At 40.6% G+C, this 24,627-nt stretch overlaps 1 protein-coding gene across 1 annotated transcript in view; it reads left to right on the forward strand.

Moving 5' to 3' along the window:
- The window catches only part of PIWIL2 (piwi like RNA-mediated gene silencing 2), a 1,312,150-nt gene that overhangs the window by 435,605 nt on the left and 851,918 nt on the right, over positions 1-24,627 (forward strand). The window contains exons 7-8 of the mRNA XM_053719412.1: positions 2,709-2,793; positions 21,754-21,840. Coding sequence (XP_053575387.1) covers positions 2,709-2,793; positions 21,754-21,840 — 172 coding nt within the window. The remainder of the gene's footprint in view (positions 1-2,708; positions 2,794-21,753; positions 21,841-24,627) is intronic.

Below are 24,627 nucleotides of genomic sequence, written 5' to 3' on the forward strand. Positions count from 1 at the left end.
AGCTGACTGCTTGGAGATTGAACGCTTGATCTTATCGAAGCGAGGGTTCTCAGATTCTGTTATCGATACTCTTGTTCAGGCCAGAAAGCCTGTAACTAGAAAGATTTACCACAAAATTTGGAAAAAATATATCTGTTGGTGTGAATCTAAAGGATTCCCTTGGGACAAGGTTAAGATTCCTAAGATTCTATCCTTCCTTCAAGAAGGATTGGAAAAAGGATTATCTGCAAGTTCCCTGAAGGGACAGATTTCTGCCTTGTCTGTGTTACTTCACAAAAAGCTGGCAGCTGTGCCAGATGTTCAAGCCTTTGTTCAGGCTCTGGTTAGAATTAAGCCTGTTTACAAACCTTTGACTCCTCCTTGGAGTCTCAATTTAGTTCTTTCAGTTCTTCAGGGGGTTCCGTTTGAACCCTTACATTCCGTTGATATTAAGTTATTATCTTGGAAAGTTTTGTTTTTAGTTGTAATTTCTTCTGCTAGAAGAGTTTCAGAATTATCTGCTCTGCAGTGTTCTCCTCCTTATCTGGTGTTCCATGCAGATAAGGTGGTTTTACGTACTAAACCTGGTTTTCTTCCAAAAGTTGTTTCTAACAAAAACATTAACCAGGAGATTATCGTACCTTCTCTGTGTCCGAAACCAGTTTCAAAGAAGGAACGTTTGTTGCACAATTTGGATGTTGTTCGCGCTCTAAAATTCTATTTAGAAGCTACAAAGGATTTTAGACAAACATCTTCCTTGTTTGTTGTTTATTCCGGTAAAAGGAGAGGTCAAAAAGCAACTTCTACCTCTCTCTCTTTTTGGATTAAAAGCATCATCAGATTGGCTTACGAGACTGCCGGACGGCAGCCTCCCGAAAGAATCACAGCTCATTCCACTAGGGCTGTGGCTTCCACATGGGCCTTCAAGAACGAGGCTTCTGTTGATCAGATATGTAGGGCAGCGACTTGGTCTTCACTGCACACTTTTACCAATTTTACAAGTTTGATACTTTTGCTTCTTCTGAGGCTATTTTTGGGAGAAAGGTTTTGCAAACCGTGGTGCCTTCCATTTAGGTGACCTGATTTGCTCCCTCCCTTCATCCGGTGTCCTAAAGCTTTGGTATTGGTTCCCACAAGTAAGGATGACGCCGTGGACCGGACACACCTATGTTGGAGAAAACAGAATTTATGTTTACCTGATAAATTACTTTCTCCAACGGTGTGTCTGGTCCACGGCCCGCCCTGGTTTTTTTAATCAGGTCTGATAATTTATTTTCTTTAACTACAGTCACCACGGTACCATATGGTTTCTCCTATGCAAATATTCCTCCTTAACGTCGGTCGAATGACTGGGGTAGGCGGAGCCTAGGAGGGATCATGTGACCAGCTTTGCTGGGCTCTTTGCCATTTCCTGTTGGGGAAGAGAATATCCCACAAGTAAGGATGACGCCGTGGACCGGACACACCGTTGGAGAAAGTAATTTATCAGGTAAACATAAATTCTGTTTTTGATAAAGTACAAAAACTTCACAGTAAACAATTATATACTGACAAGCAAACACTAGCTAATAACTACATATTAATACTGATAAATAATATATATGTTTATGTGTACCTGAATCTATAAGTAAATACACATGATCAATTGTACCCCTATATTATATAGCACAGACATATGTGATTAATATGCAATATCAAAATGGTGAATTATACTGGACAATTGTCCTGACATCTTCTTCACCTTCTTTGTTATTCCTACCCATATGTTTCCTAATCTCTGCTCTGGCTATGCATTGAACTGAGTATAGATAGGAGGTGTGAGGTATTTTAAGCTCTTGTATGGGCTCGTAAGACTCCTCCTAGTGGTGGGACATATATTCCATACATTATGGAGTCCTATGGACCATCATCATTCCGAAAGAAAATAATTTATCAGGTAAGCATACATTTTATTTTTAGCTAAAGCTATGGCTTTGTTTTTTTGGGGGGGAGATTTAAATAGATGTAAAAATCTTGACATTCTGGACTGGAAAAAAATAAACAAATTTAATTAAATGATTAATTTCATAGCTAGCTGATATGTAGTAAGCTGCAGTATTTCACTTGATGATTTTCTTCCCAGTCCGAAGATTCAGAAGAAATTGACTATGTAGATCCTCCACTTAAACACTTAAAGACCATTTCTAGTTTTGTTCATATGGGTAAAGAAAAACACAATCCATCATTCAAAATAAAATTTACTATTAACACTCATTTAGTGAAAAGCCTTATTTAATCCTTGTTGAGTGATCGCCTTATAAGAGCTAGAAAAATGTAAAATAAAATAATAATACAATAAGCTAAAATATAATTTACAGTAAATGCTGGAGGTAAGCAAATTCTATCCTAAGTTTAAGTCTTGGGAAATCTGCATGTTATGCTTTAAATTTTGAAAGTATTACAGTGCCCCCACCCGGCTACTTTATAATGTCACCTGGCTGGCAAAAGTTTCTTTATGGCAGTATGTCCCTTCCTATTTAAAAACATAAATGTGAATTGATCAATTTTAATGTACAGTGTGTTTGTGTGTGTTCGGATGTGTGTATGTAGGTGTGTGTGTGTATATATATATATATATATATATATATATATATATATATATATATATATATATATATATATATATATATATATATATACTATTTTTTTTTTACTATATATAATTTTTCTGTATTTTGTCTATACTTTAGCAAGAACTATGGTATCACTGTTAAGGATCCTGAACAACCACTACTGCTTCACAGATTAAAAGAGAAGATACATTTAAAGGGAAAGGTGAGTGTTTTTTATGGGTGTCTATCTTTAGGTATGATGATCTAAAGCTCTTTAATATGGTACAATTATCTAAGATGTCTTGTGAGCTTTGAGAGGTCCCCCCCAAAAAAAAATTCAGAGAAACTTTTAGCTTGTTTATGTCAATATGCATTTTTGGATGTGAAGGAGATGCACCTGCCATTAAAAAATATTGTGATCAAAAAGAAGATTTTGCGTGATTTCATACAGGAGAGTTTTTGATCATTGTGCCCTTTTTGAGAGTATATATAGTAAGAAGTTATGTTGAAAATATTTAAAAGTTTAAGGGCTTGACTATAGTTAGAGCGTAAAATAGTGTATACACTGTTAGAAGGTCTCTTAGAGCCGGAGTACCACTTCATAATAATGATCCGTATTCTACACTTATCACCTGGAATTGAGTATTTCACATATAGAGCAAATCCAGACATGCATGCAACATAGTCTAAATCTATTCTGTTTATTATTTATCAGGGCTGTGCTTATAAAGTTAAACTGGTTACATGGCTTTACAGTGATGTTGTATAGTCAGACCATTTGACAGAGAATGGCTAGAACAATGAACAACAGTGAAAATAAAAGGAGTATGCTAAAGAACAGTGAAATCTAGATAAAATTGTATCCGGGTGGATAGCCAAAGACATAGCAAGGACAAATTCTTGAGATAAAGTTTTGCTGCATAAAAACTAAAATCAGCATAATTCTTATTATGATAAACTACATTATAATGAAATAATCTAAAATGGTGCTTAAACAAAATGGAGTGATAGAGACAAAATGGTGTCAGTATGGTTATATATATATTCTTTCTTCACCCCCTTTTATTCTTACAGAATCACATACCATAAAAATGAAACAATATTTAAAACAGGCGAAAGCTATATAAAAGGCACAGACAATTTGTAAATCTATTAATAACCATGTAAGTCATAAGATGAATCAATTTGAAAATACTGTAGAGACATTCATACACACTTGTTGTTATATTAGCCAACTATAATAAAAAGCATAATAGGCCACATTTTCTCACTGCATATTAGTGTGGTCTCTCCAATACTCTACCTCCTAAAATCCCCAAACTACTAGTTTAGCTGCACATAGTCAGCCAGACCCTCATCTAACCCCAAACAACACTGCATCTTTATTTCTCAAACTGCATAACTAGCACCCCCAAATAGCATTGACAGTTCCCTGATCTGTACACTCTCCACGGGAACAGCACAATCATCTCTGGGTGGCCTTTTATCATTTTAAGAACAGTCTTTGTCCTTGTAGAGGTTCACCTCCCTTAGACACTATGCTTCAATTTCATAATCTATTTGCACTTGGGGTGCTTTGTACATGAGAAGTGTCCATCTGCAGATACATGCTGGATGTACAAAGGTTTGTTAAAGGGATAGACAAGGGGAACAGCCAAATCCCATAGCAATCAGACACTTGAGTCAGAAGGAATCTATAAATGAAACAAAACAGTACAAGATGAACATGCACTCTGATACATTCACACTTATGCCCAACATAACTTTTCTCTTTTTGTTAGCATCACACATACCTTTAATTCCTTTACTTATCCAATGTCATTTAAATCCAGGAAAACATGGTGGCTATTTAATACAAGCTAAATACTTACATTATACTTTCTCTTGTTAAGTGTATCCAGTCCACGGATCATCCATTACTTGTGGGATATTCTCCTTCCCAACAGGAAGTTGCAAGAGGATCACCCACAGCAGAGCTGCTATATAGCTCCTCCCCTCACTGCCATATCCAGTCATTCTCTTGTAACTCTTAACTAAGATGGAGGTCTTAAGAGGACTGTGGTGTTTTATACTTAGTTTATTTCTTCAATCAAAAGTTTGTTATTTCTCTTGTTAAGTGTGTTCAGTCCACGGGTCATCCATTACTTATGGGATATATTCTCCTTCCCAACAGGAAGTTGCAAGAGGATCACCCAAGTAGAGCTGCTATATAGCTCCTCCCCTCACATGTCATATCCAGTCATTCTCTTGCAACCCTCAACAAAGAAGGAGGTCGCGGGAGGAGCTGGAGTTTTTACTTAACTATTCTTCAATCAAAAGTTTGTTATTTTAAATGGCACTGGAGTGTGCTGTTTTTCTATCTCAGGCAGTATTTGGAAGAAGAAACTGCCTGCGTTTTTTTTCTATGATCTTAGCAGGCGTACCTAAGATCCACTGGCTGTTCTCGACATTCTGAGGAGTGGGGTAACTTCAGAAACTGGGAATAGCATGCGGGGTCCTCCGCAAATGAGGTATGTGCAGTACATTATTTTCTGGGAATGGAATTGACTAAGAAAATACTGCTGTTACCGTATGATGTAAGTACAGCCTTAAATGCAGTAGTGGCAACTGGTATCAGGCTGATAAATATATGCGCAGTCAAATTATTTTCTAGGGACTAGAATTTGACTGAGAAAATACTGTTAAAACTGAAATAATACTTAAGCCTTATCTGCAGTGGTAGCGACTGGTAGCAGGCTTAGTGATAACTTTGCATGACATTGGAAAATGTTATTTTTTAATAAAACGTTTACTGGCATGTTATTCGTTTTTGTGAGGTACTTTGGTGATAAATCTCTTTGGGCATGATTTTTTTCCACATGGCTGACATATATTTTCTGCATGGAAACCGTTATATCAGGGCTCCCACTGTTGTGATAGGAGTGGGAGGGACCTTGTTTTAGCGCCTTGTTGCGCAGTTTTAATTCTAGCACAGTCTTTCTGCTTCTTCCTCCTTGATCCAGGACGTCTCTAGAGAGCTCAGGGGTCTGCAAAATTCATTTTTGAGGGAGGTAATCAGTCACAGCAGATCTGTGACAGTGTGCTTGACTGTGATTAAAAGCGTTAAATCTTAATTGATATCTGTTTTATCCGTTTTGGGTATTGAGGGGTTAATCATCATTTTGCTAATGGGTGCAATCCTCTGCTAATATTACACTTCTTGTTAAGAATTCTTTAATTATATCTGTATTTTTGAAGCGCTGCAGCATTTTTTATATTGCTTGTAAACTTATTGAAAGTGATTTCCAAGCTTGCTAGTTTCATTGCTAAGTCTGTTTAAACATGTCTGATTCAGAGGAAACTGTTTGTTCATCATGTTCAAAAGCCAATGTGGAGCCCAATAGAACGATGTGTACCAATTGTATTGATATTGCTTTGAATAAAAGTCAATCTGTACCGATAGAGAAACTATCACCAGACAACAAGGGTGAAGTTATGCCGCCTAACTCTCCTCACGTGTCAGTACCTGCGTTTCCCGCTCAGGAGATGCGTAGGATTGAGACGCCAAGTACATCTAGGCCCTTACAAATCACTTTACATGATATGGCTAATGTTATGAAAGAAGTATTATATAATATGCCCGAATTAAGGGGCAAGCGCGATAGCTCTGGGTTAAGGACAGAGCGCGCTGATGACACGAGAGCCATGTCTGATACTGCGTCACAATTTGCAGAACATGAGGACGGTGAGCTTCATTCTGTCGGTGACGGTTCTGATCCGGGGAGACCGGATTCAGAAATTTCAAATTTTAAATTTAAGCTTGAGAACCTCCGTGTGTTACTAGGGGAGGTATTAGCGGCTCTGAATGATTGCGACACGGTGGCAATCCCAGAGAAATTGTGTAGGTTGGATAGATACTATGCGGTACCGGTGTGTACTGACGTCTTTCCTATACCAAAAATACTTACAGAAATTATTAGTAAGGAGTGGGATAGACCCGGTGTGCCTTTTTTCCCCTCCCCCAATATTCAGAAAAATGTTTCCTATAGACGCCACCACACGAGACTTATGGCAGACGGTCCCTAAGGTGGAGGGAGCAGTTTATACTTTAGCCAAGCGTACCACTATCCCGGTGGAGGATAGCTGTGCTTTCTCAGATCCAATGGATAAAAAATTAGAGGGTTATCTTAAGAAAATGTTTGTTCAACAGGGTTTTATTTTGCAGCCTCTTGCATGCATTGCGCCTGTCACGGCTGCAGCGGCATTCTGGTTTGAGTCTCTGGAAGAGGCGATTCGCACAGAGCCATTGGATGAGGCTTTGAGCAAAGTTAGAACCCTTAAGCAAGCTAATGTGTTTGTTTCAGATGCCGTAGTACATCTAACCAAACTTACGGCTAAAAATTCCGGATTCGCCATACAGGCGCGCAGAGCGCTCTGGCTTAAATCCTGGTCAGCGGATGTAACTTCCAAGTCTAAGCTACTTAACATTCTTTTCAAAGGGCAGACCTTATTCAGGCCCGGCTTGAAGGAAATTATTGCTGACATTACGGGAGGTAAGGGCCACGCCCTTCCTCAGGACAGGGCCAAACAGTCAAATTTTTGTGCCTTTCGTAACTTCAAGGCAGGAGCAGCATCAACTTCCTCCGCTCCAAAACAGGAAGGAACTACTGCTCGTTACAGACAGGGTTGGAAAGGCAACCAGTCATGGAACAAGGGCAAGCAGGCCAGAAAGCCTACTTCCGCCCCTAAGAGAGCATGAAGACAGGGCCCCCTATCCGGAGACGGATGTAGTGGGGGGCAGACTTTCTCTCTTCGCCCAGGCTTGGGCAAGAGATGTGCAGGATCTCAGGGATACCTTCTGGATTTCAAAACCTCTCCTCCACAAGGGAGGTTTCATCTTTCGAGGTTATCAACAAACCTAGTAAAGAGAGAGGCATTTCTACAATGTGTACAAGATCTCTTAATCATGGGAGTGATCCACTCAGTTCCGCGATCGGAACAGGGACAAGGATTTTACTCAAATCTATTTGTGGTACCCAAAAAAGAGGGAACCTTCAGACCAATCTTGGACTTAAAGATCTTAAACAAATTCCTAAGGGTACCATTGTTCAAGATGGCAACCATTCGAACCATCCTACCCATGATCCAAGAGGGTCAATATATGACCACAGTGGACTTAAAGGATGCTTACCTTCACATACCGATTCACAAAGATCATTATCGGTACCTAAGGTTTGCCTTTCTAGACAGGCATTACCAGTTTGTGGCTCTTCCCTTCGGGTTAGCCACGGCCCCGATAATTTTTACGAAGGTTTTGGGCTCACTTCTGGCGGTACTAAGACCATGAGGCATAGCGGTGGCTCCGTACCTAGACGACATTCTGATACAAGCGTCAAGTTTTCAAAATGCAAAGTCTCATACAGAGATAGTTCTAGCATTTCTGAGGTCGCATGGGTGGAAAGTGAACGTGGAAAAGAGTTCTCTGTTACCACTCACAAGGGTTCCTTTTCTAGGGACTCTTATAGATTCTGTAGAGATGAAGATTTACCTGACGGAGTCCAGGTTATCAAAGATTCTCAATGCTTGCCATGTCCTTCATTCCATTCCAAGCCCTTCAGTAGCTCAGTGCATGGAGGTAATCGGCTTAATGGTCGCGGCAATGGACATAGTGCCATTTGCGCGTCTGCATCTCAGACCGCTGCAACTATGCATGCTCAGTCAATGGAACGGGGATTACTCAGATCTGTCCCCTTTGCTAAATCTGGACCAGGAGACCAGATATTCTCTTCTCTGGTGGTTGTCATCGGTTCATCTGTCCAAAGGAATGACCTTTCGCAGACCAGATTGGACGATTGTAACAACGGATGCCAGCCTTCTAGGCTAGGGAGCAGTCTGGAATTCCCTGAAGGCTCAGGGTTCGTGGACTCAGGAGGAGAAACTCCTTCCAATAAACATTCTAGAATTAAGAGCAATATTCAATGCTCTTCTAGCTTGGCCTCAGTTAGCAAGACTGAGGTTCATCAGATTTCAGTCGGACAATATCACGACTGTGGCTTACATCAATCATCAAGGGGGAACCAGGAGTTCCCTAGCGATGTTGGAAGTCTCGAAGATAATTCGCTGGGCAGAGTCTCACTCTTGCCACCTGTCAGCGATTTACATCCCAGGCGTAGAGAACTGGGAGGCGGATTTCCTAAGTCGCCAGACTTTTCATCCGGGAGAGTGGGAACTTCACCCGGAGGTATTTGCTCAACTGATTCGTCGTTGGGGCAAACCGGATCTGGATCTCATGGCATCTTGCGAGAACGCGAAGCTTCCTTGTTACGGATCCAGGTCCAGGGACCCGGGAGCGGTGCTGGTAGATGCATTAGCAGCCCCTTGGGTTTTCAACATAGCTTATGTGTTTCCACCATTTCCGTTGCTACCTCGACTGATTGCCAGGATCAAACAGGAGAGGGCATCGGTAATTCTGATAGCGCCTGCGTGGCCACGCAGGACCTGGTATGCAGACCTAGTTGACATGTCGTCCTGTCCACCATGGTCTCTTCCTCTGAGGCAGGACCTTCTAATTCAGGGTCCTTTCAACCATCCAAACCTAATTTCTCTGAGGCTGACTGCCTGGGAATTGAACGCTTGATTCTATCTAAGCGGGGGTTTTCGGATTCGGTTATTGATACATTAATACAGGCTCGGAAACCTGTGACCAGAAAAATTTACCATAAGATATGGCGTAAATATTTATATTGGTGCGAATCCAAGAGTTACTCATGGAGTAAGGTTAGGATTCCTAGGATATTGGCTTTTCTACAAGAGGGTTTAGAAAAAGGTTTGTCCGCTAGTTCGCTAAAGGGACAGATTTCAGCTCTGTCTATTCTTTTACACAAACGTCTGGCGGAGAATCCAGACGTCCAGGCCTTTTGTGAGGCTTTGGCCGTGGAGCTTAAACTTGGTTCTTCAAGTTCTTCAGGGTGTTCCGTTTGAACCCCTTCATTCCATTGATATTAAGCTTTTATCTTGGAAAGTTTTGTTTTTGATGGCTATTTCCTCGGCTCGAAGAGTCTCTGAGTTATCTGCCTTACATTGTGATTCTCCTTATCTGATCTTTCATTCAGACAAGGTAGTACTGCGTACTAAACCTGGGTTTTTACCTAAGGTTGTTTCTAACAGGAATATCAATCAAGAGATTGTTCCATCATGTCCTAATCCTTCTTCAAAGAAGGAACGTCTTTTGCATAATCTAGACGTGGTCCGTGCTCTGAAGTTCTACTTACAGGCAACTAAAGATTTTAGACAAACTTCTCTGTTTGTCATTTACTCTGGACAGAGGAGAGGTCAAAAGGCTTCGGCTACCTCTCTCTCTTTTTGGCTTCGTAGCATAATACGTTTAGCCTATGAGACTGCTGGACAGCAGCCTCCTGAAAGAATTACAGCTCATTCCACTAGAGCTGTGGCTTCCACCTGGGCCTTTAAGAATGAGGCCTCTGTTGAACAGATTTGCAAGGCTGCAACTTGGTCTTCACTTCATACTTTTTCCAAATTTTCCAAATTTGACACTTTCGCTTCTTCGGAGGCTGTTTTTGGGAGAAAGGTTCTACAGGCAGTGGTTCCTTCTGTTTAATGTTCCTGCCCAGTCCCTCCCTTCATCCGTGTACTTAGCTTTGGTATGGGTATCCCATAAGTAATGGATGACCCGTGGACTGAACACACTTAACAAGAGAAAACATAATTTATGCTTACCTGATAAATTTATTTCTCTTGTAGTGTGTTCAGTCCACGGCCCGCCCTGTCTTTTTAAGGCAGGTTCTAAATTTTAAAATTATAACTCCAGTCACCACTGCACCTTATAGTTTCTCCTTTCTCGTCTTGTTTCGGTCGAATGACTGGATATGACATGTGAGGGGAGGAGCTATATAGCAGCTCTGCTTGGGTGATCCTCTTGCAACTTCCTGTTGGGAAGGAGAATATATCCCATAAGTAATGGATGACCCGTGGACTGAACACACTACAAGAGAAATAAATTTATCAGGTAAGCATAAATGTTTTTTAAATGGTACCGGAGTGTACTGTTTATCTCAGGCAGTATTTAAAAGAAGAATCTGCCTGCATTTTCTATGATCTTAGCAGAAGTAACTAAGATCCTTTGCTGTTCTCACATATTCTGAGGAGTGAGGTAACTTCAGAGGGGGAATAGCGTGCAGGTTTTCCTTTAATAAGGTATGTGCAGTTAAAATATTTTTCTAGGGATGGAATTTGCTAGAAAATGCTGCTGATACCGAAGTAATGTAAGTAAAGCCTTAAATGCAGTGATAGCGACTAGTATTAGGCTTATTAATAGAGATACATACTCTTATAAAAGTGTATTTTAAAACGTTTGCTGGCATGTTTAATCATTTTTTACATATGTTTGGTGATAAAACTTATTGGGGCCTAGTTTTTTCCACATGGCTGGCTTGAATTTTGCCTAGAAACAGTTCTCTGAGGCTTCCCACTGTTGTAATATGAGTGGGAGGGGCCTATTTTGGCGTTTTTTTGCACAGCAAAAATTACAGACACAGACATCCAGCTTCTTCCTGCATGATCCAGGACTTCTCTGAAGGGCTCAAAAGGCTTCAAAAGTCGTATTGAGGGAGGTAAAAAGCCACAGTAGAGCTGTGGCAGTTGTTGTGACTGTTTAAAAAACGTTTTTGTCATTTTTTATTCCGTTTTTGGTATTAAGGGGTTAATCATCTATTTGCAAGTGGGTGCAATGCTCTGCTAACTTATTACATACACTGTAAAAATTTTGTTAGTGTAACTGCATTTTTTCACTGTTATTGTAAAATTTGGGAAAATTTGGGTTTCTTAAAGGCGCAGTAACATTTTTATATTGCTTGTAAACTTGTTTTAAAGTGTTTTCCAAGCTTGCTAGTCTCATTGCTAGTCTGTTTAAACATGTCTGACACAGAGGAACCTACTTGTTCATTATGTTTGAAAGCCATGGTGGAGCCCCATAGGAGAATGTGTACTAAATGTATTGATTTCACCTTAAACAGTAAAGATCAGTCTTTATCTATAAAAGAATTATCACCAGAGGGTTCTGTCGAGGGGGAAGTTATGCCGACTAACTCTCCCGCTCAGGGGACGCACGCTAATATGGCGCCAATTACATCAGGGACGCCCATAGCGATTACCTTGCAGGACATGGCTGCAATCATGAATAATACCCTGTCAGAGGTATTATCTAGATTGCCTGAAATAAGAGGCAAGCGCAATAGCTCTGGGGTTAGGAGAGATACAGAGCGCGCAAATGCTGTTAGAGCCATGTCTGATACTGCGTCACAGTATGCAGAACATGAGGACGGAGAGCTTCAGTCTGTGGGTGACATCTCTGACTCGGGGAAACCTGATTCAGAGATTTCTAATTTTAAATTTAAGCTTGAGAACCTCAGTGTATTGCTTGGGGAGGTATTAGCTGCTCTGAATGACTGTAACACAGTTGCAATTCCAGAGAAATTGTGTAGGCTGGATAGATACTATGCGGTGCCGGTGTGTACTGACGTTTTTCCTATACCTAAAAGGCTTACAGAAATTATTAGCAAGGAGTGGGATAGACCCGGTGTGCCCTTTTCCCCACCTCCTATATTTAGAAAAATGTTTCCAATAGACGCCACTACACGGGACTTATGGCAGACGGTCCCTAAGGTGGAGGGAACAGTTTCTACTTTAGCAAAGATTACCACTATCCCGGTTGAGGACAGTTGTGCTTTTTCAGATCCAATGGATAAAAAATTGGAGGGTTACCTTAAGAAAATGTTTATTCAACAAGGTTTTATTTTACAGCCCCTTGCATGCATTGCGCCTGTCACTGCTGCAGGGGCATTCTGGTTTGAGGCCCTGGAAGAGGCCATCAAGACAGCTCCATTGAATGAATTATTGACAAGCTTAGAACGCTTAAGCTAGCTAACTCATTTGTTTCTGATGCCATTGTTCATTTGACTAAACTAACGGCTAAGAATTCCGGATTCGCCATCCAGGCGCGTAGGGCGCTATGGCTTAAATTCTGGTCAGCTGACGTGACTTCAAAGTCTAAATTACTCAACATTCCTTTCAAGGGGCACACCTTATTCGGGCCTGGTTTGAAGGAAATTATTGCTGACATTACTGGAGGCAAGTGTCATACCCTTCCTCAGGACAGGGCCAAATCAAAGGCTAAACAGTCTAATTTCCGTGCCTTTCAAAATTTCAAGGCAGGAGCAGCATCAACTTCCTCTGCTTCAAAACAAGAGGGAACTGTTGCTCATTCCTTACATGCCTGGAAATCTAACCAGTCCTGGAACAAGAGCAAGCAGGTCAGAAAGCCTGCTGCTGCACCCAAGACAGCATGAAGGAACGGCCCCCTATCCGGAAACGGATCTAGTGGGGGGGCAGACTTTCTCTCTTCGCCCAGGCGTGGGCAAGAGATGTTCAGGATCCCTGGGCGTTGGAGATCATATCTCAGGGATATCTTCTGGACTTCAAAGCTTCTCCTCCACAAGGGAGATTTCATTTTTCAAGGTTATCAGCAAACCAGATAAAGAAACAGGCATTCCTAAGCTGTATGCAAGACCTCCTAGTAATGGGAGTGATCCATCCAGTTCCGCGGACGGAACAAGGACAGGGATTTTATTAAAATCTGTTTGTGGTTCCCAAGAAAGTGGGAACCTTCAGACCAATCTTGGATCTAAAGATCTTAAACAAATTCCTCAGAGTTCCATCATTCAAAATGGAAACTATTCGGACCATCCTACCCATGATCCAAGAGGGTCAGTACAACACCACAGTGGACTTAAAGGATGCCTACCTTCACATACTGATTCACAAATATCATCATCGGTTTCTAAGGTTTGCCTTTCTAGACAGGCATTACCAATTTGTAGCTCTTCCCTTCGGGTTGGCCACTGCCCCAAGAATTTTTACAAAGGTTCTGGGCTCACTTCTGGCGGTTCTAAGACCGCGAGGCATAGCGGTGGCTCCGTATCTAGATGACATCCTGATACAGGCGTCAAGCTTTCAAATTGCCAAGTCTCATACAGAGATAGTTCTGGCATTTCTGAGGTCGCATGGGTGGAAAGTGAATGTGGAAAAGAGTTCTCTATCACCACTCACAAGAGTCTCCTTCCTAGGGACTCTTATAGATTCTGTAGAGATGAAAATTTACCTGACGGAGTCCAGGTTATCAAAACTTCTAAATGCTTGCCGTGTCCTTCATTCCATTCCACACCCGTCAGTGGCTCAGTGCATGGAAGTAATTGGCTTAATGGTAGCGGCAATGGACATAGTGCCATTTGCGCGCCTGCATCTCAGACCGCTGCAATTATGCATGCTAAGTCAGTGGAATGGGGATTACTCAGATTTGTCCTCTCTACTAAATCTGGATCAGGAAACCAGAGATTCTCTTCTCTGGTGGTTGTCTCAGGTCCACCTGTCCAAAGGTATGACCTTTCGCAGACCATATTGGACGATTGTAACAACAGATGCCAGCCTTCTAGGTTGGGGTGCAGTCTGGAACTCCCTGAAGGCTCAGGGATCGTGGACTCAGGAGGAGAAACTCCTCCCAATAAATATTCTGGAGTTAAGAGCAATATTCAATGCTCTTCTAGCTTGGCCTCAGTTAGCAACCCTGAGGTTCATCAGATTTCAGTCGGACAACATCACGACTGTGGCTTACATCAACCATCAAGGGGGAACCAGGAGTTCCCTAGCGATGTTAGAAGTCTCCAAGATAATTCGCTGGGCAGAGTCTCACTCTTGCCACCTATCAGCAATCCATATCCCAGGCGTAGAGAACTGGGAGGCGGATTTTCTAAGTCGTCAGACTTTTCATCCGGGGGAGTGGGAACTCCATCCGGAGGTGTTTGCTCAATTGGTTCATTGTTGGGGCAAACCAGAACTGGATCTCATGGCGTCTTGCCAGAACGCCAAGCTTCCTTGTTACGGATCCAGGTCCAGGGACCCAGAAGCGACGCTGATAGATGCTCTAGCAGCTCCTTGGTTTTTCAACCTGGCTTATGTGTTTCCACCGTTTCCCCTGCTCCCTCGACTGATTGCCAAAATCAGACAGGAGAGAGCATCGGTGATACTGGTAGCGCCTGCGTGGCCACGCAGGACCTGGTATGCAGACCTAGTGGACATGTCATCCTTTCCACCATGGACTCTGCCTCTGAGACAAGACCTTCTCATACAAGGTCCTTTCAATCATCCGAATCTAATTTCTCTGAGACTGACTGCATGGAGATTGAACGCTTGATTCTATCAAAGCGTGGCTTCTCCGAGTCAGTCATTGATACCTTAATACAGGCACGAAAGCCTGTCACCAGGAAAATATATCACAATATATGGCATAAATATCTTCATTGGTGTGAATCCAAGAATTACTCATGGAGTAGGGTTAGGATTCCTAGGATATTGTCCTTCCTCCAAGAGGGTGTGGACAAAGGATTATCAGCTAGTTCTTTAAAGGGACAGATTTCTGCTCTGTCCTTTTACACAAGCGTCTGGCAGAAGTTCCAGACGTTCAGGCATTTTGTCAGGCTTTAGTTAGAATTAAGCCTGTGTTTAAACCTGTTGCTCCTCCATGGAGCTTAAACTTTGTTCTTAAAGTTCCCCAAGGTGTTCTGTTTGAACCCCTTCATTCTATTGATATCAAACTTCTATCATGGAAAGTTCTTTTTCTGATGGCTATTTCCTCGGCTCGAAGAGTCTCTGAGTTATCTGCCTTACATTGTGATTCTTCTTATCTGATCTTTCATTCAGATAAAGTAGTTCTGCGTACAAAACCTGGGTTTTTACCCAAGGTGGTTTCTAACAAGAATATCAATCAAGAGATTGTTGTTCCATCATTATGTCCTAATCCTTCTTCAAAGAAGGAACGTCTTCTGCATAATCTAGACGTAGTCTGTGCCTTGAAGTTTTACTTACAAGCTACTAAAGATTTTCGTCAAACATCTAATCTGTTTGTTGTTTACTCTGGACAGAGGAGAGGTCAAAAGGCCTCGGCAACCTCTCTTTCTTTTTGGCTTCGGAGTATAATACGTTTAGCCTATGAGACTGCTGGAAAGCAGCCCCCTGAAAGGATTACAGCTTATTCCACTTGAGCTGTGGCTTCCACCTGGGCCTTTAAAAATGAGGCTTCTGTTGAACAGATTTGCAAGGCTGCGACTTGGTCTTCGCTTCATACCTTTTCCAAATTTTACAAATTTGATACTTTTGCTTCTTTGGAGGCTGTTTTTGAGAGAAAGGTTCTACAGGCAGTGGTTCCTTCCGTTTAAGTTCCTGCCTTGTCCCTCCCATCATCCGTGTACTTTAGCTTTGGTATTGGTGTCCCATAAGTAATGGATGATCCGTGGACTGGATACACTTAACAAGAGAAAACATAATTTATGCTTAACTGATAAATTTATTTCTCTTGTAGTGTATCCAGTCCACGGCCCGCCCTGTCCTTTTAAGGCAGGTCTGAATTTTAATTAAACTACAGTCACCACTGCACCCTATGGTTTCTCCTTTCTCGTCTTGTTTCGGTCGAATGACTGGATATGGCAGTGATGGGATGAGCTATATAGCAGCTCTGCTGTGGGTGATCCTCTTGCAACTTCCTGTTGGGAAGGAGAATATCCCACAAGTAATGGATGATCCGTGGACTGGATACACTACAAGAGAAATAAATTTATCAGGTAAGCATAAATTATGTTTTTCCTTTATTTCTACTATGTGGGAGAATTTATGCAGCTTGCCAGTTAGGACCCTGAGTACAGGCTGGTCCTGTCATGTTCGTTTGATTTTGTGGCTGTTCAGACACCTGGCACTGTTTCTGCTGGATCGGTAGTAGCGCTGAGTGCTCAAGTTACCATTGTTTTCTTTATGTTCAATTAAACATTCAATAGGACCTGTGGGTTCACGAGGCGGGAAAGGATTGTTTAAATCCTTTTAGCCTTTAGGCATAGATGACCGGGCAGGGGAGTGTTCTGCTGCTTCACACTATCGGACATCTGATTTCATCAGAACTAGATTTTTCCTCCTCCATGTGTGGGAAGGCTGAGGTCGTAGTGCCTCGTTGCCACTGGTTGTGTGGTTTGGCCTTCAGTTTTTAGTCTTATGGATGGTTCTTTTGGGCTTGATCCAACAGCTTGTATTAATAGCTGTCCAGCATGCAGAATGTTTTGTATTTTGAAAGCTGTTGCAGCTTTTGGCACCTTTATATGGTTGCGTGTCAGCTGTTTTTAATGTATCTAGATTTGGTTCTTACTCTGGGCCGTGTAAGGTCTGTCTGAGTTATGAGACCTTTGGGTCTTCTTCCATTGATCTCCTTTTGGGGATCTGTGTTCCGGACGTTGGTTGATCCTTGTGTGGACTTGTTTAGCTCGGGTTTTCCCAGAGCTGGAAAGGTTTAGCACCTTTTCTCTTCTGTGTCCTCTGCCTGTGTGGAGGTGATGGGGAGACTAGCCCTGCTAGTAGGGTTTTGGAAACTTTGAGGTATCCCTTCTGTTGTTCTGTGTCCTTGTGAAGTCTCTTCATTTGATTTCTAGCCTTGCTCCTTAAAGAGTTGGACTTTATCGAGGGGTTGTTCCTTCCTTTGGTCGGAGCTTTCGAGTTCTCTATTTTTCTGTCCGGAGTTTTTTTGAGTCTTCCTCTTTCTGGGGCTTCACACCTGTCCCAATTTTGGTGGATCTCAGGGCTGGTTGGGATGTTCCACGGTGGTGGGAACTGGGGCTATGTCCTTGCTCCAGCTACCTGACCGGGTTAGGGTTGGCCCGACCTATCAGAGTATTTATTTATCCTTGCCACAGAGTAACCCATATTATTTGCCTCGTCTCATTGAGGTAGGCAAAGTGAGGTGCCCTTTTAAGAAGAGATGACATTGATGGATTAGCTCAATAAGCCGTGGAAACAATATCCAGAGCTTTTCCTACCACAGGACAAGAAGTCTAAACCTAAGAATCTTCTGGCGTTGCGTTTTGGTTCCTTTCGTCCGAACAGGAATTAGAGGGGCATGAAGACAACTAAGACGGAGTGCCCCAGTGCAACTTGGAAGCCCTCTCAAGGGTTGAATAAAAATAGCCCATGAAGACTTCTCAGGACAACAAGTTTGTTTAACGGGCTCGCTCCTGACCTGGAAGCATGACGTGTATTGGGCAGACTCTCTGTCTGAAAGAATGGTCTCAGCCGTCCAGTACCCTTGGATTCTGTACATTGTGTGTCTGGGGTACAGAATAGGGTTTCAATCTCATTCCCAGAGGCACTGTTTCTTACTGTCAAGAGTCTTGGTGAATCTTATAAAAGAGTTGTGTTGACAATCTTCTCATCATAGGAGTAGTGGTCCCAGTTCCCTAGCAGAAAGAAGAAAAAGGTTCTACTCTAACCTCTTTGTGGTCCCCAAAAAGTAGAGCACATTCTGTCCGATTCTGAATTTTAAGGTACTCAACAAATTTGTAAGTGTTCCCACCTTTAAGATGGAAACTATAAGGTGCATACTTCCCTTACTTCAAGAGGGTCAGTTCATGCCCACTATAGACTTAAAGGACGTATACCTCCACATCCCGATTCATGGGGATCTTTACAGTTTCCTTCAATTTGCCTGACTAGACAAGCACTACCAGTTTGCTGCGCTTCCTTTCGGACTGACTACAGCTCCAAGGTGCTGGGTGCTTTGCTGACTTGATCACATACAGATGAGAGAGCATAATCTAGTGGCAATTGCCAGCTCCATTTCTCCTAGAAATGAGTTTTCGTCACCCTGCCTTGGTAATAATCACCAGAGATGTGAGTGTGTTGGGCTGGTGGGCGGTATTTGTTACTCTGAGAGCTTAGACCTCTAGTTGAGGTCTATTTTCGAAGCACTTCTAGTGTGTCCTCAATTAAATTCCTATTGGTATATCTGATTTATTTCGGACAACATCACAACTGTGATCTACTGCAACCATCAGGGCTGCGCTTGAAGCAGGAGGTGTCCCAAATCCTTCAGTTGGCAGAAAGACATAAATGTCGGGTTTCAGCTATCCACATTCCAGCTGTGGAGAATTGGGAAGTGAATTTCCTGAGCAGTCAGACACTTCGCTAAGGTTAGTGGTCTGTAAATCAGGAGGTTTTCTTGGAACTATCCTGCAGATGGGGTTTTCCAGACATAAATCTGATGGCTTCTCGCTTGAACACCAAGCTTCTGAGGTATGGGCCCAGGTCCAGGGATCCTCAGTTGGAATTTGGTGCATACTCTAGCTGTCCTGTAGGACTTCAGTCTGGTTTATCTTTTCATTTTGATTGTGCTTCTACCCCAATGTATCAAACAGGACGTTATTCCATCTATTCTGATAGTGACTGCATAGCCAATGCAGGATATTGGAATGCAGATCTTGGGAGGTTGTCATCTGCTCCTCCTTGGTAAATTGCCTCTTCTAGATACTATGAGGCTTACTGTCTGGGGATTGAATGGTTGATTATGTCTCAGAGAGGTTTCTCTGAGAACATGTTAAGTAGAATACGGGGGGCTGAGGGCTAGTGGGTTGAGAGTGGATAAAAAATTATAGGGAAAAAATAATAGAGAATTATAAATATATTAGCCCTATAATTTAAGAGAGAGGCAGGAAGGATACATATGGATGTACCATTAATTGCAAAGACAAGAAGAGATCTTGCAAGAAAAAGGGCTAGGCCTGTCTGACTCTAAGTATATATCTTGAAAAAACCCACTAGTTTAAATTATCAACACAAAGTGGTGAATTGATATAGGAGAGCAATGCTCTGTGTCAGGGGGTAAATGGAACCCCAAATACCCAGTTGGAGGTTAGAATGAAGTTAAAATTGTCTCAGAAAACCATTCATACTGAAAAATCTTTATTGGGAGACAAAAGATAAAGTCCAGCAGGACTCAGACAAACATTCACACATACACTGATTAAATATAGCTCAAACTCGTGTCTTTAATTAGAAGAATCCAATATATAGCGAGGGAAACAGAAATAATAATTTTGCAGTAATCTCTGCAAATAGAGTTCTTAAGGATATCTGATATTGGCAAATGCTACACGATTCCTTAGATTATTAATAATGTGCAGATTAACTGTTGCACAGTAAATAGTGGGCCCTTGGATGGTGTGTTCAGGAAATAATAACCAGAGTATGTATATATAACGTATTCAGTTTTGGCATTTAGAGTCTCATAAAGTTCAGTGATATGTGCACTAATAGTGAGCACAAGGTAGCGCCCGATATTGCAGAAATAGATTAAATGTATTGCGATATGACTGGGAGCTTAGGTTCAGCTATGTTGCTCAGAAAAAATGCAGGTCTAAACAATGCGGTATTTTGTGACCCAGTATTCTCAATGGTTTGACCGGTGTGTGCGTGCTTACTAGTAAATACAATTGTATGTTTGATACATATTAGCACAACCGGAGAAGTAAACCGATACCTAATGTCTCTCAGTAACAAGAAATTATATGCTAGGCTGCACTGTTATTAATGTAGCTTAGGTTAATACCAGGGTATCATTACATTAATGTATATAAGAAGGTATTTAAGATAATATACAATAAATATTATAACATATATGTCAGTACCGTTGATTTTTTGTTGACCAATTGCTATAATTATGATATTGAAGTAAACCCAGCACTAATATCAGGTTGCCACCTTAGTTGCCAAACACATATAGGTTGAGGTATTATGAGTTGTCAGTTATTCAAATTAACAAAGTGAGAGACTCGCATAACCCCTGGCTAAAATAAGCCTCTTCTATAGAGGAGGCTATCATTAATATTACTTCTGGCTAATAAACATCCAACATTCACATCACCATCTGCAAAGGTCTCTACTATATCGGAGACTGTATTATTGTTAATCTGCTCACATTTCACACACGCATGTATTCTATGATTTTAGAAGATATAATAGCGAGCAAGCGGCTAAAAGCAGTGAGGTACTATGACCTTGTGAACAATGCCCCTTTTTGGTGCATACTCTAGCTGTCCTGTAGGGCTTCAGTCTGGTTTATCTTTTCATTTCGATTGTGCATCTACCCCAATGTATCAAACAGGACGTTATTCCATCTATTCTGATAGTGACTGCATAGCCAATGCAGGATATTGGAATGCAGATCTTGGGAGGTTGTCATCTGCTCCTCCTTGGTAAATTGCCTCTTCTAGATACTATGAGGCTTACTGTCTGGGGATTGAATGGTTGATTATGTCTCAGAGAGGTTTCTCTGAGAACATGGTTGATACTCTTATTCAGACTCACAATCTGGTTACCAGACAAGATTTGTTTAAGCATTGAGTGAAAACTGCATAGTCTTCAATTTTTCCTGAGGGTCTAAAGAAAGGCCTGTCGGCCATTTCTATCAAGAGTCAGATATCTTCCCTTTCACTTTTGTTTTGACAAGAATGTGCAAGTCTGATCGGAACGGCCTACAGGAAAGCAGGTGAGGAGCCTCCTTTGAGATCCACGGCCCATTCTACTCGTTCTGTATCTACTACTTGGGCTTTAAGAAATTAGGTATCAGTTGAACAGATCTGTAAGGCTGTGTCATGGTCTTCTTTGCACACTTTAAAAAAAAATTCTACAAGTTTGATTTTTTTTTACTTTGGCGGAAGCTTCCCTTGGGATTAGAGTTCTTCAAGCGGTGGTGCTTAGTTCTTACATTGTAAACTCCACAGCTTGGGTATTGGTTTACATAGGATATGAATGTTCTTGTAGACTCTCACTGCCAATAGAAGGGAAATTACATTTATTCTTACCAGATCATTTCCTTTCCTTCTTGGTATTTATAGTCCACAACCCCACCCAATTGTTATTTGGTAATGGTGGTATCCATTTTTCCTTGCACCGCTTTACCTCTTGTATTTCTCTTCACTTTTCCTTATCCTCGGCTGAACTATTGGAGGATAGTAGAAGTGGGAAGGATATTTATAGCCTTGTTTAGGGTTTGTTTGCCTCCTCTTGTGGCCAGGAATAGTATTTCCCATAGGTTATGTATGTTCTTGTGTTCCCTTAGGTCTTTTTGAGCAATACAACTAGAAATTAGCTTCAATACTTTTAGTACACATTTTTTTTTAGTTATATGGGCCTTATTTGTTCATTAACAATAATTTAATGCACACCTGTCAACTGTTTAAATTTTGTTCTGATAATTTCATTGTTTGTTGTTAACCACATCTCTCATTTTTTCTTCCACCCTTTCCTTCCACTACTGCCCTAGACACCCATTATAGTCCTGCTTGTACCTGAACTGACTTTTATGACTGGAATTCCTGAAAAAATGAAGAAAGACTTCCGAGCTATGAAGGTAATAACATAATTTAACCAATTCTCAACCCTGTTCATTTTCTTTCTTAAAGTCCACAAGCAATTACATCTGGGTTTCAGCTCTTGACCACTAGTAGGAGGCAAATATTCCTAACACTACTAGTTTTTAGCTCCTCCCACTTTTCTTACCATCCCAGTCGTATTTGTACCTTCAAAGCAGTTGTTTTTTATTTATCATGCTCGCCTCAGAAGAGGCGCTACATGTTTTCTATTTACATGAAAATGATAACGATATTGTGGACTCAATCCTCCTCCTGCCTTAACGTTATATAAAGGTCTATAAATGTATGAGCTCTGTTTTCTTTCATGTAATTAGCAAGAGTCCATGAGCTAGTGACGTATGGGATATACATTCCTACCAGGAGGGGCAAAGTTTCCCAAACCTTAAAATGCCTATAAATACACCCCTCACCACACCCACAATTCAGTTTTACAAACTTTGCCTCCCATGGAGGTGGTGAACTAAGTTTGTGCTAGATTCTACGTTGATATGCGCTTCGCAGCAGGCTGAAGCCCGGTTTTCCTCTCGGAGTGCAGTGAATGTCAGAGGGATGTGAAGAGAGTATTGCCTATTTGAATACAATGGTCTTCCTCTAGGGGATCTATTTCATAGGTTCTCTGTTATCGGTCGTAGAGATTTCTTCTCCTACCTCCCTTTTCAGATCAACGATATACTCTTATATACCATTACCTCTACTGATTCTCGTTTCAGTACTGGTTTGGCTATCTACTATATGTAGATGAGTGTCTTAGGGTAAGTAAGTCTTATTTTATTTTTTATTTATGACACTCTAAGCTATGGTGGGCACTTTATATGTAAAGTTCTAAATATATGTTTTAAACTTATATTTGCCATGATTCAGGATATTCAGTATTCCTTCTTTCAGACTGTCAGTTTCATTTTTTGGGAAAATGCTTATGAATTAATATTTTTTCTTACCTTAAAAATATTCAATTTGACTTTTTTCCTTGCGGGCTGTTAGGCTCGCGGGGGCAGAAAATGCTTTAATTTATTGCGTAATTTTTGGCGCAAACTTTTTTGCCGCAAAATTGTTGTCATTTCCAGCGCCATAGTTGACGCCGGAAGTTTGTTCGTGTTTGCGTCATTTTTTGACGCATGTGTGTTACAGACGTTTTTTTTGCGCCAAAAAATGTGGGCATTATACTTAGCGCCACTTTTTTTCACATTATTGAAGTCTCATTTTTTTGCTGCTTCTGGTTGCTAGAGGCCTGTTCTGTTTGCATTTTTTTCCCATTCCTGAAACTCTCATTTAAGGAATTTGATAATTTTGCTTTATATGTTGTTTTTTTCTATTACATATTGCAAGATATTTCAAACACTGTTCCTGTATCAGAAAATGCTGAGGGATTCCTGTTGACTGATATCAGTCCTACCAAAGCTAAGTTAATTTATTTTAATGTTATGAATGTTTATCTTTAGCTATGGTTTGTAATAAGTTATCATGATAAACTTTTACATGCAGAATCCATTAGTATTTATGCTTTATATATTGCTATTCTTTTTACATCTTATGAACACGATATACTTAGAAATGTATAAGAATATTTTTCTGATTCTATTTTAAAAGCTTTGTCTGACATTTCGCCTTCTAATAAAATTTGTAGGTCTTTTTCAAACTTCTTTTTTAGTTGATGAAGTTTCAAATGACCAACAACATACTGAATTATCCTTCTCTGATGGTGTTTTTTTCTCATTCAGAATTTTTCTCCATCAGATATTGACACTGACTACTTTTTTATTTTTTAATAGATTACATTTGTTCTTTGTTCAAAATGTGTTGATTATTTTGGATTATTTTGGTTATTGAGGTAACTAGTTCTTTTGATTTTAAAAACTAGCTAACATTTTAATTCTGCTTATTAATCTTCTGTGGTTTCTTCAGAGGTTTTTTTCCAGTTCCTGATACTAGGGAATGGAATAGGCTGATAATTTTCTTTTATTCCTTCTTTAAGGTTTTTAAATTATATTATTTGCCGGCGGTTAGTTTTCAGTTTTGAGGGAAGATTCCCCAAGTTAATGGGGCTATCTCTACTCCTGCTAAATATACTATTATTCCTATAGCAAATAGTATTTATTTTTTTCCTTCAGATGGTTGTATCTTATTTAAGGAAAATTATTTATTTTCAGGTACTTTTCTTAGACCTGTAATTTATTTGGCTGATGTTGCAATTGCTGCATCTTTCTGGTTGGATACTTTAAGATCAAGTATCGGATTATGATTTATTTAGCATTGTTAAAGGGACAAAAATCTACTACTCATTTGAAGTTCAGACTAAGTGCTATTGCATTGTCTTGTTATCTTGCATTTGTTGATTATGCAAGTCCAGTGTGTTGACTGGTCCTTTAACTTGATTAACATGCTAGTAATTTCATTTGTGTCTTCATTTTATTAAATATTTTCGCAAATGAGGTTTAATCTATGTCTTTAGCTATTTTTAGCTAGAAGAACTTTGTGATTTCAATCTTGAAATGCTAATTGATTTCTAAAATCCATATTTCTTTTTTTCCAAGATAATCAATTATTTGGTTCATAATTGGATTCAATTCTTTAACTGTTACTCTGGGCTTCAAGATTGAGTTCTAAGACTAAAACTTTAAGCTTATATTAGTTTTTTTGTTCTTACTAAGGAACGAAATCCTAAATTCTTCCCCAAGCAACATGTTTATAATTGGAAGTTTTTTTCTTCATTCAATTAAGCCTTTTTAAAGTTCAAAGTCAGCTCCCTAAATTTGCATGTAGGTGCG

The sequence above is a fragment of the Bombina bombina genome, chromosome 6 (genome assembly GCF_027579735.1).
Source record: "Bombina bombina isolate aBomBom1 chromosome 6, aBomBom1.pri, whole genome shotgun sequence".
Taxonomy (NCBI): Eukaryota; Metazoa; Chordata; class Amphibia; order Anura; family Bombinatoridae; genus Bombina; species Bombina bombina.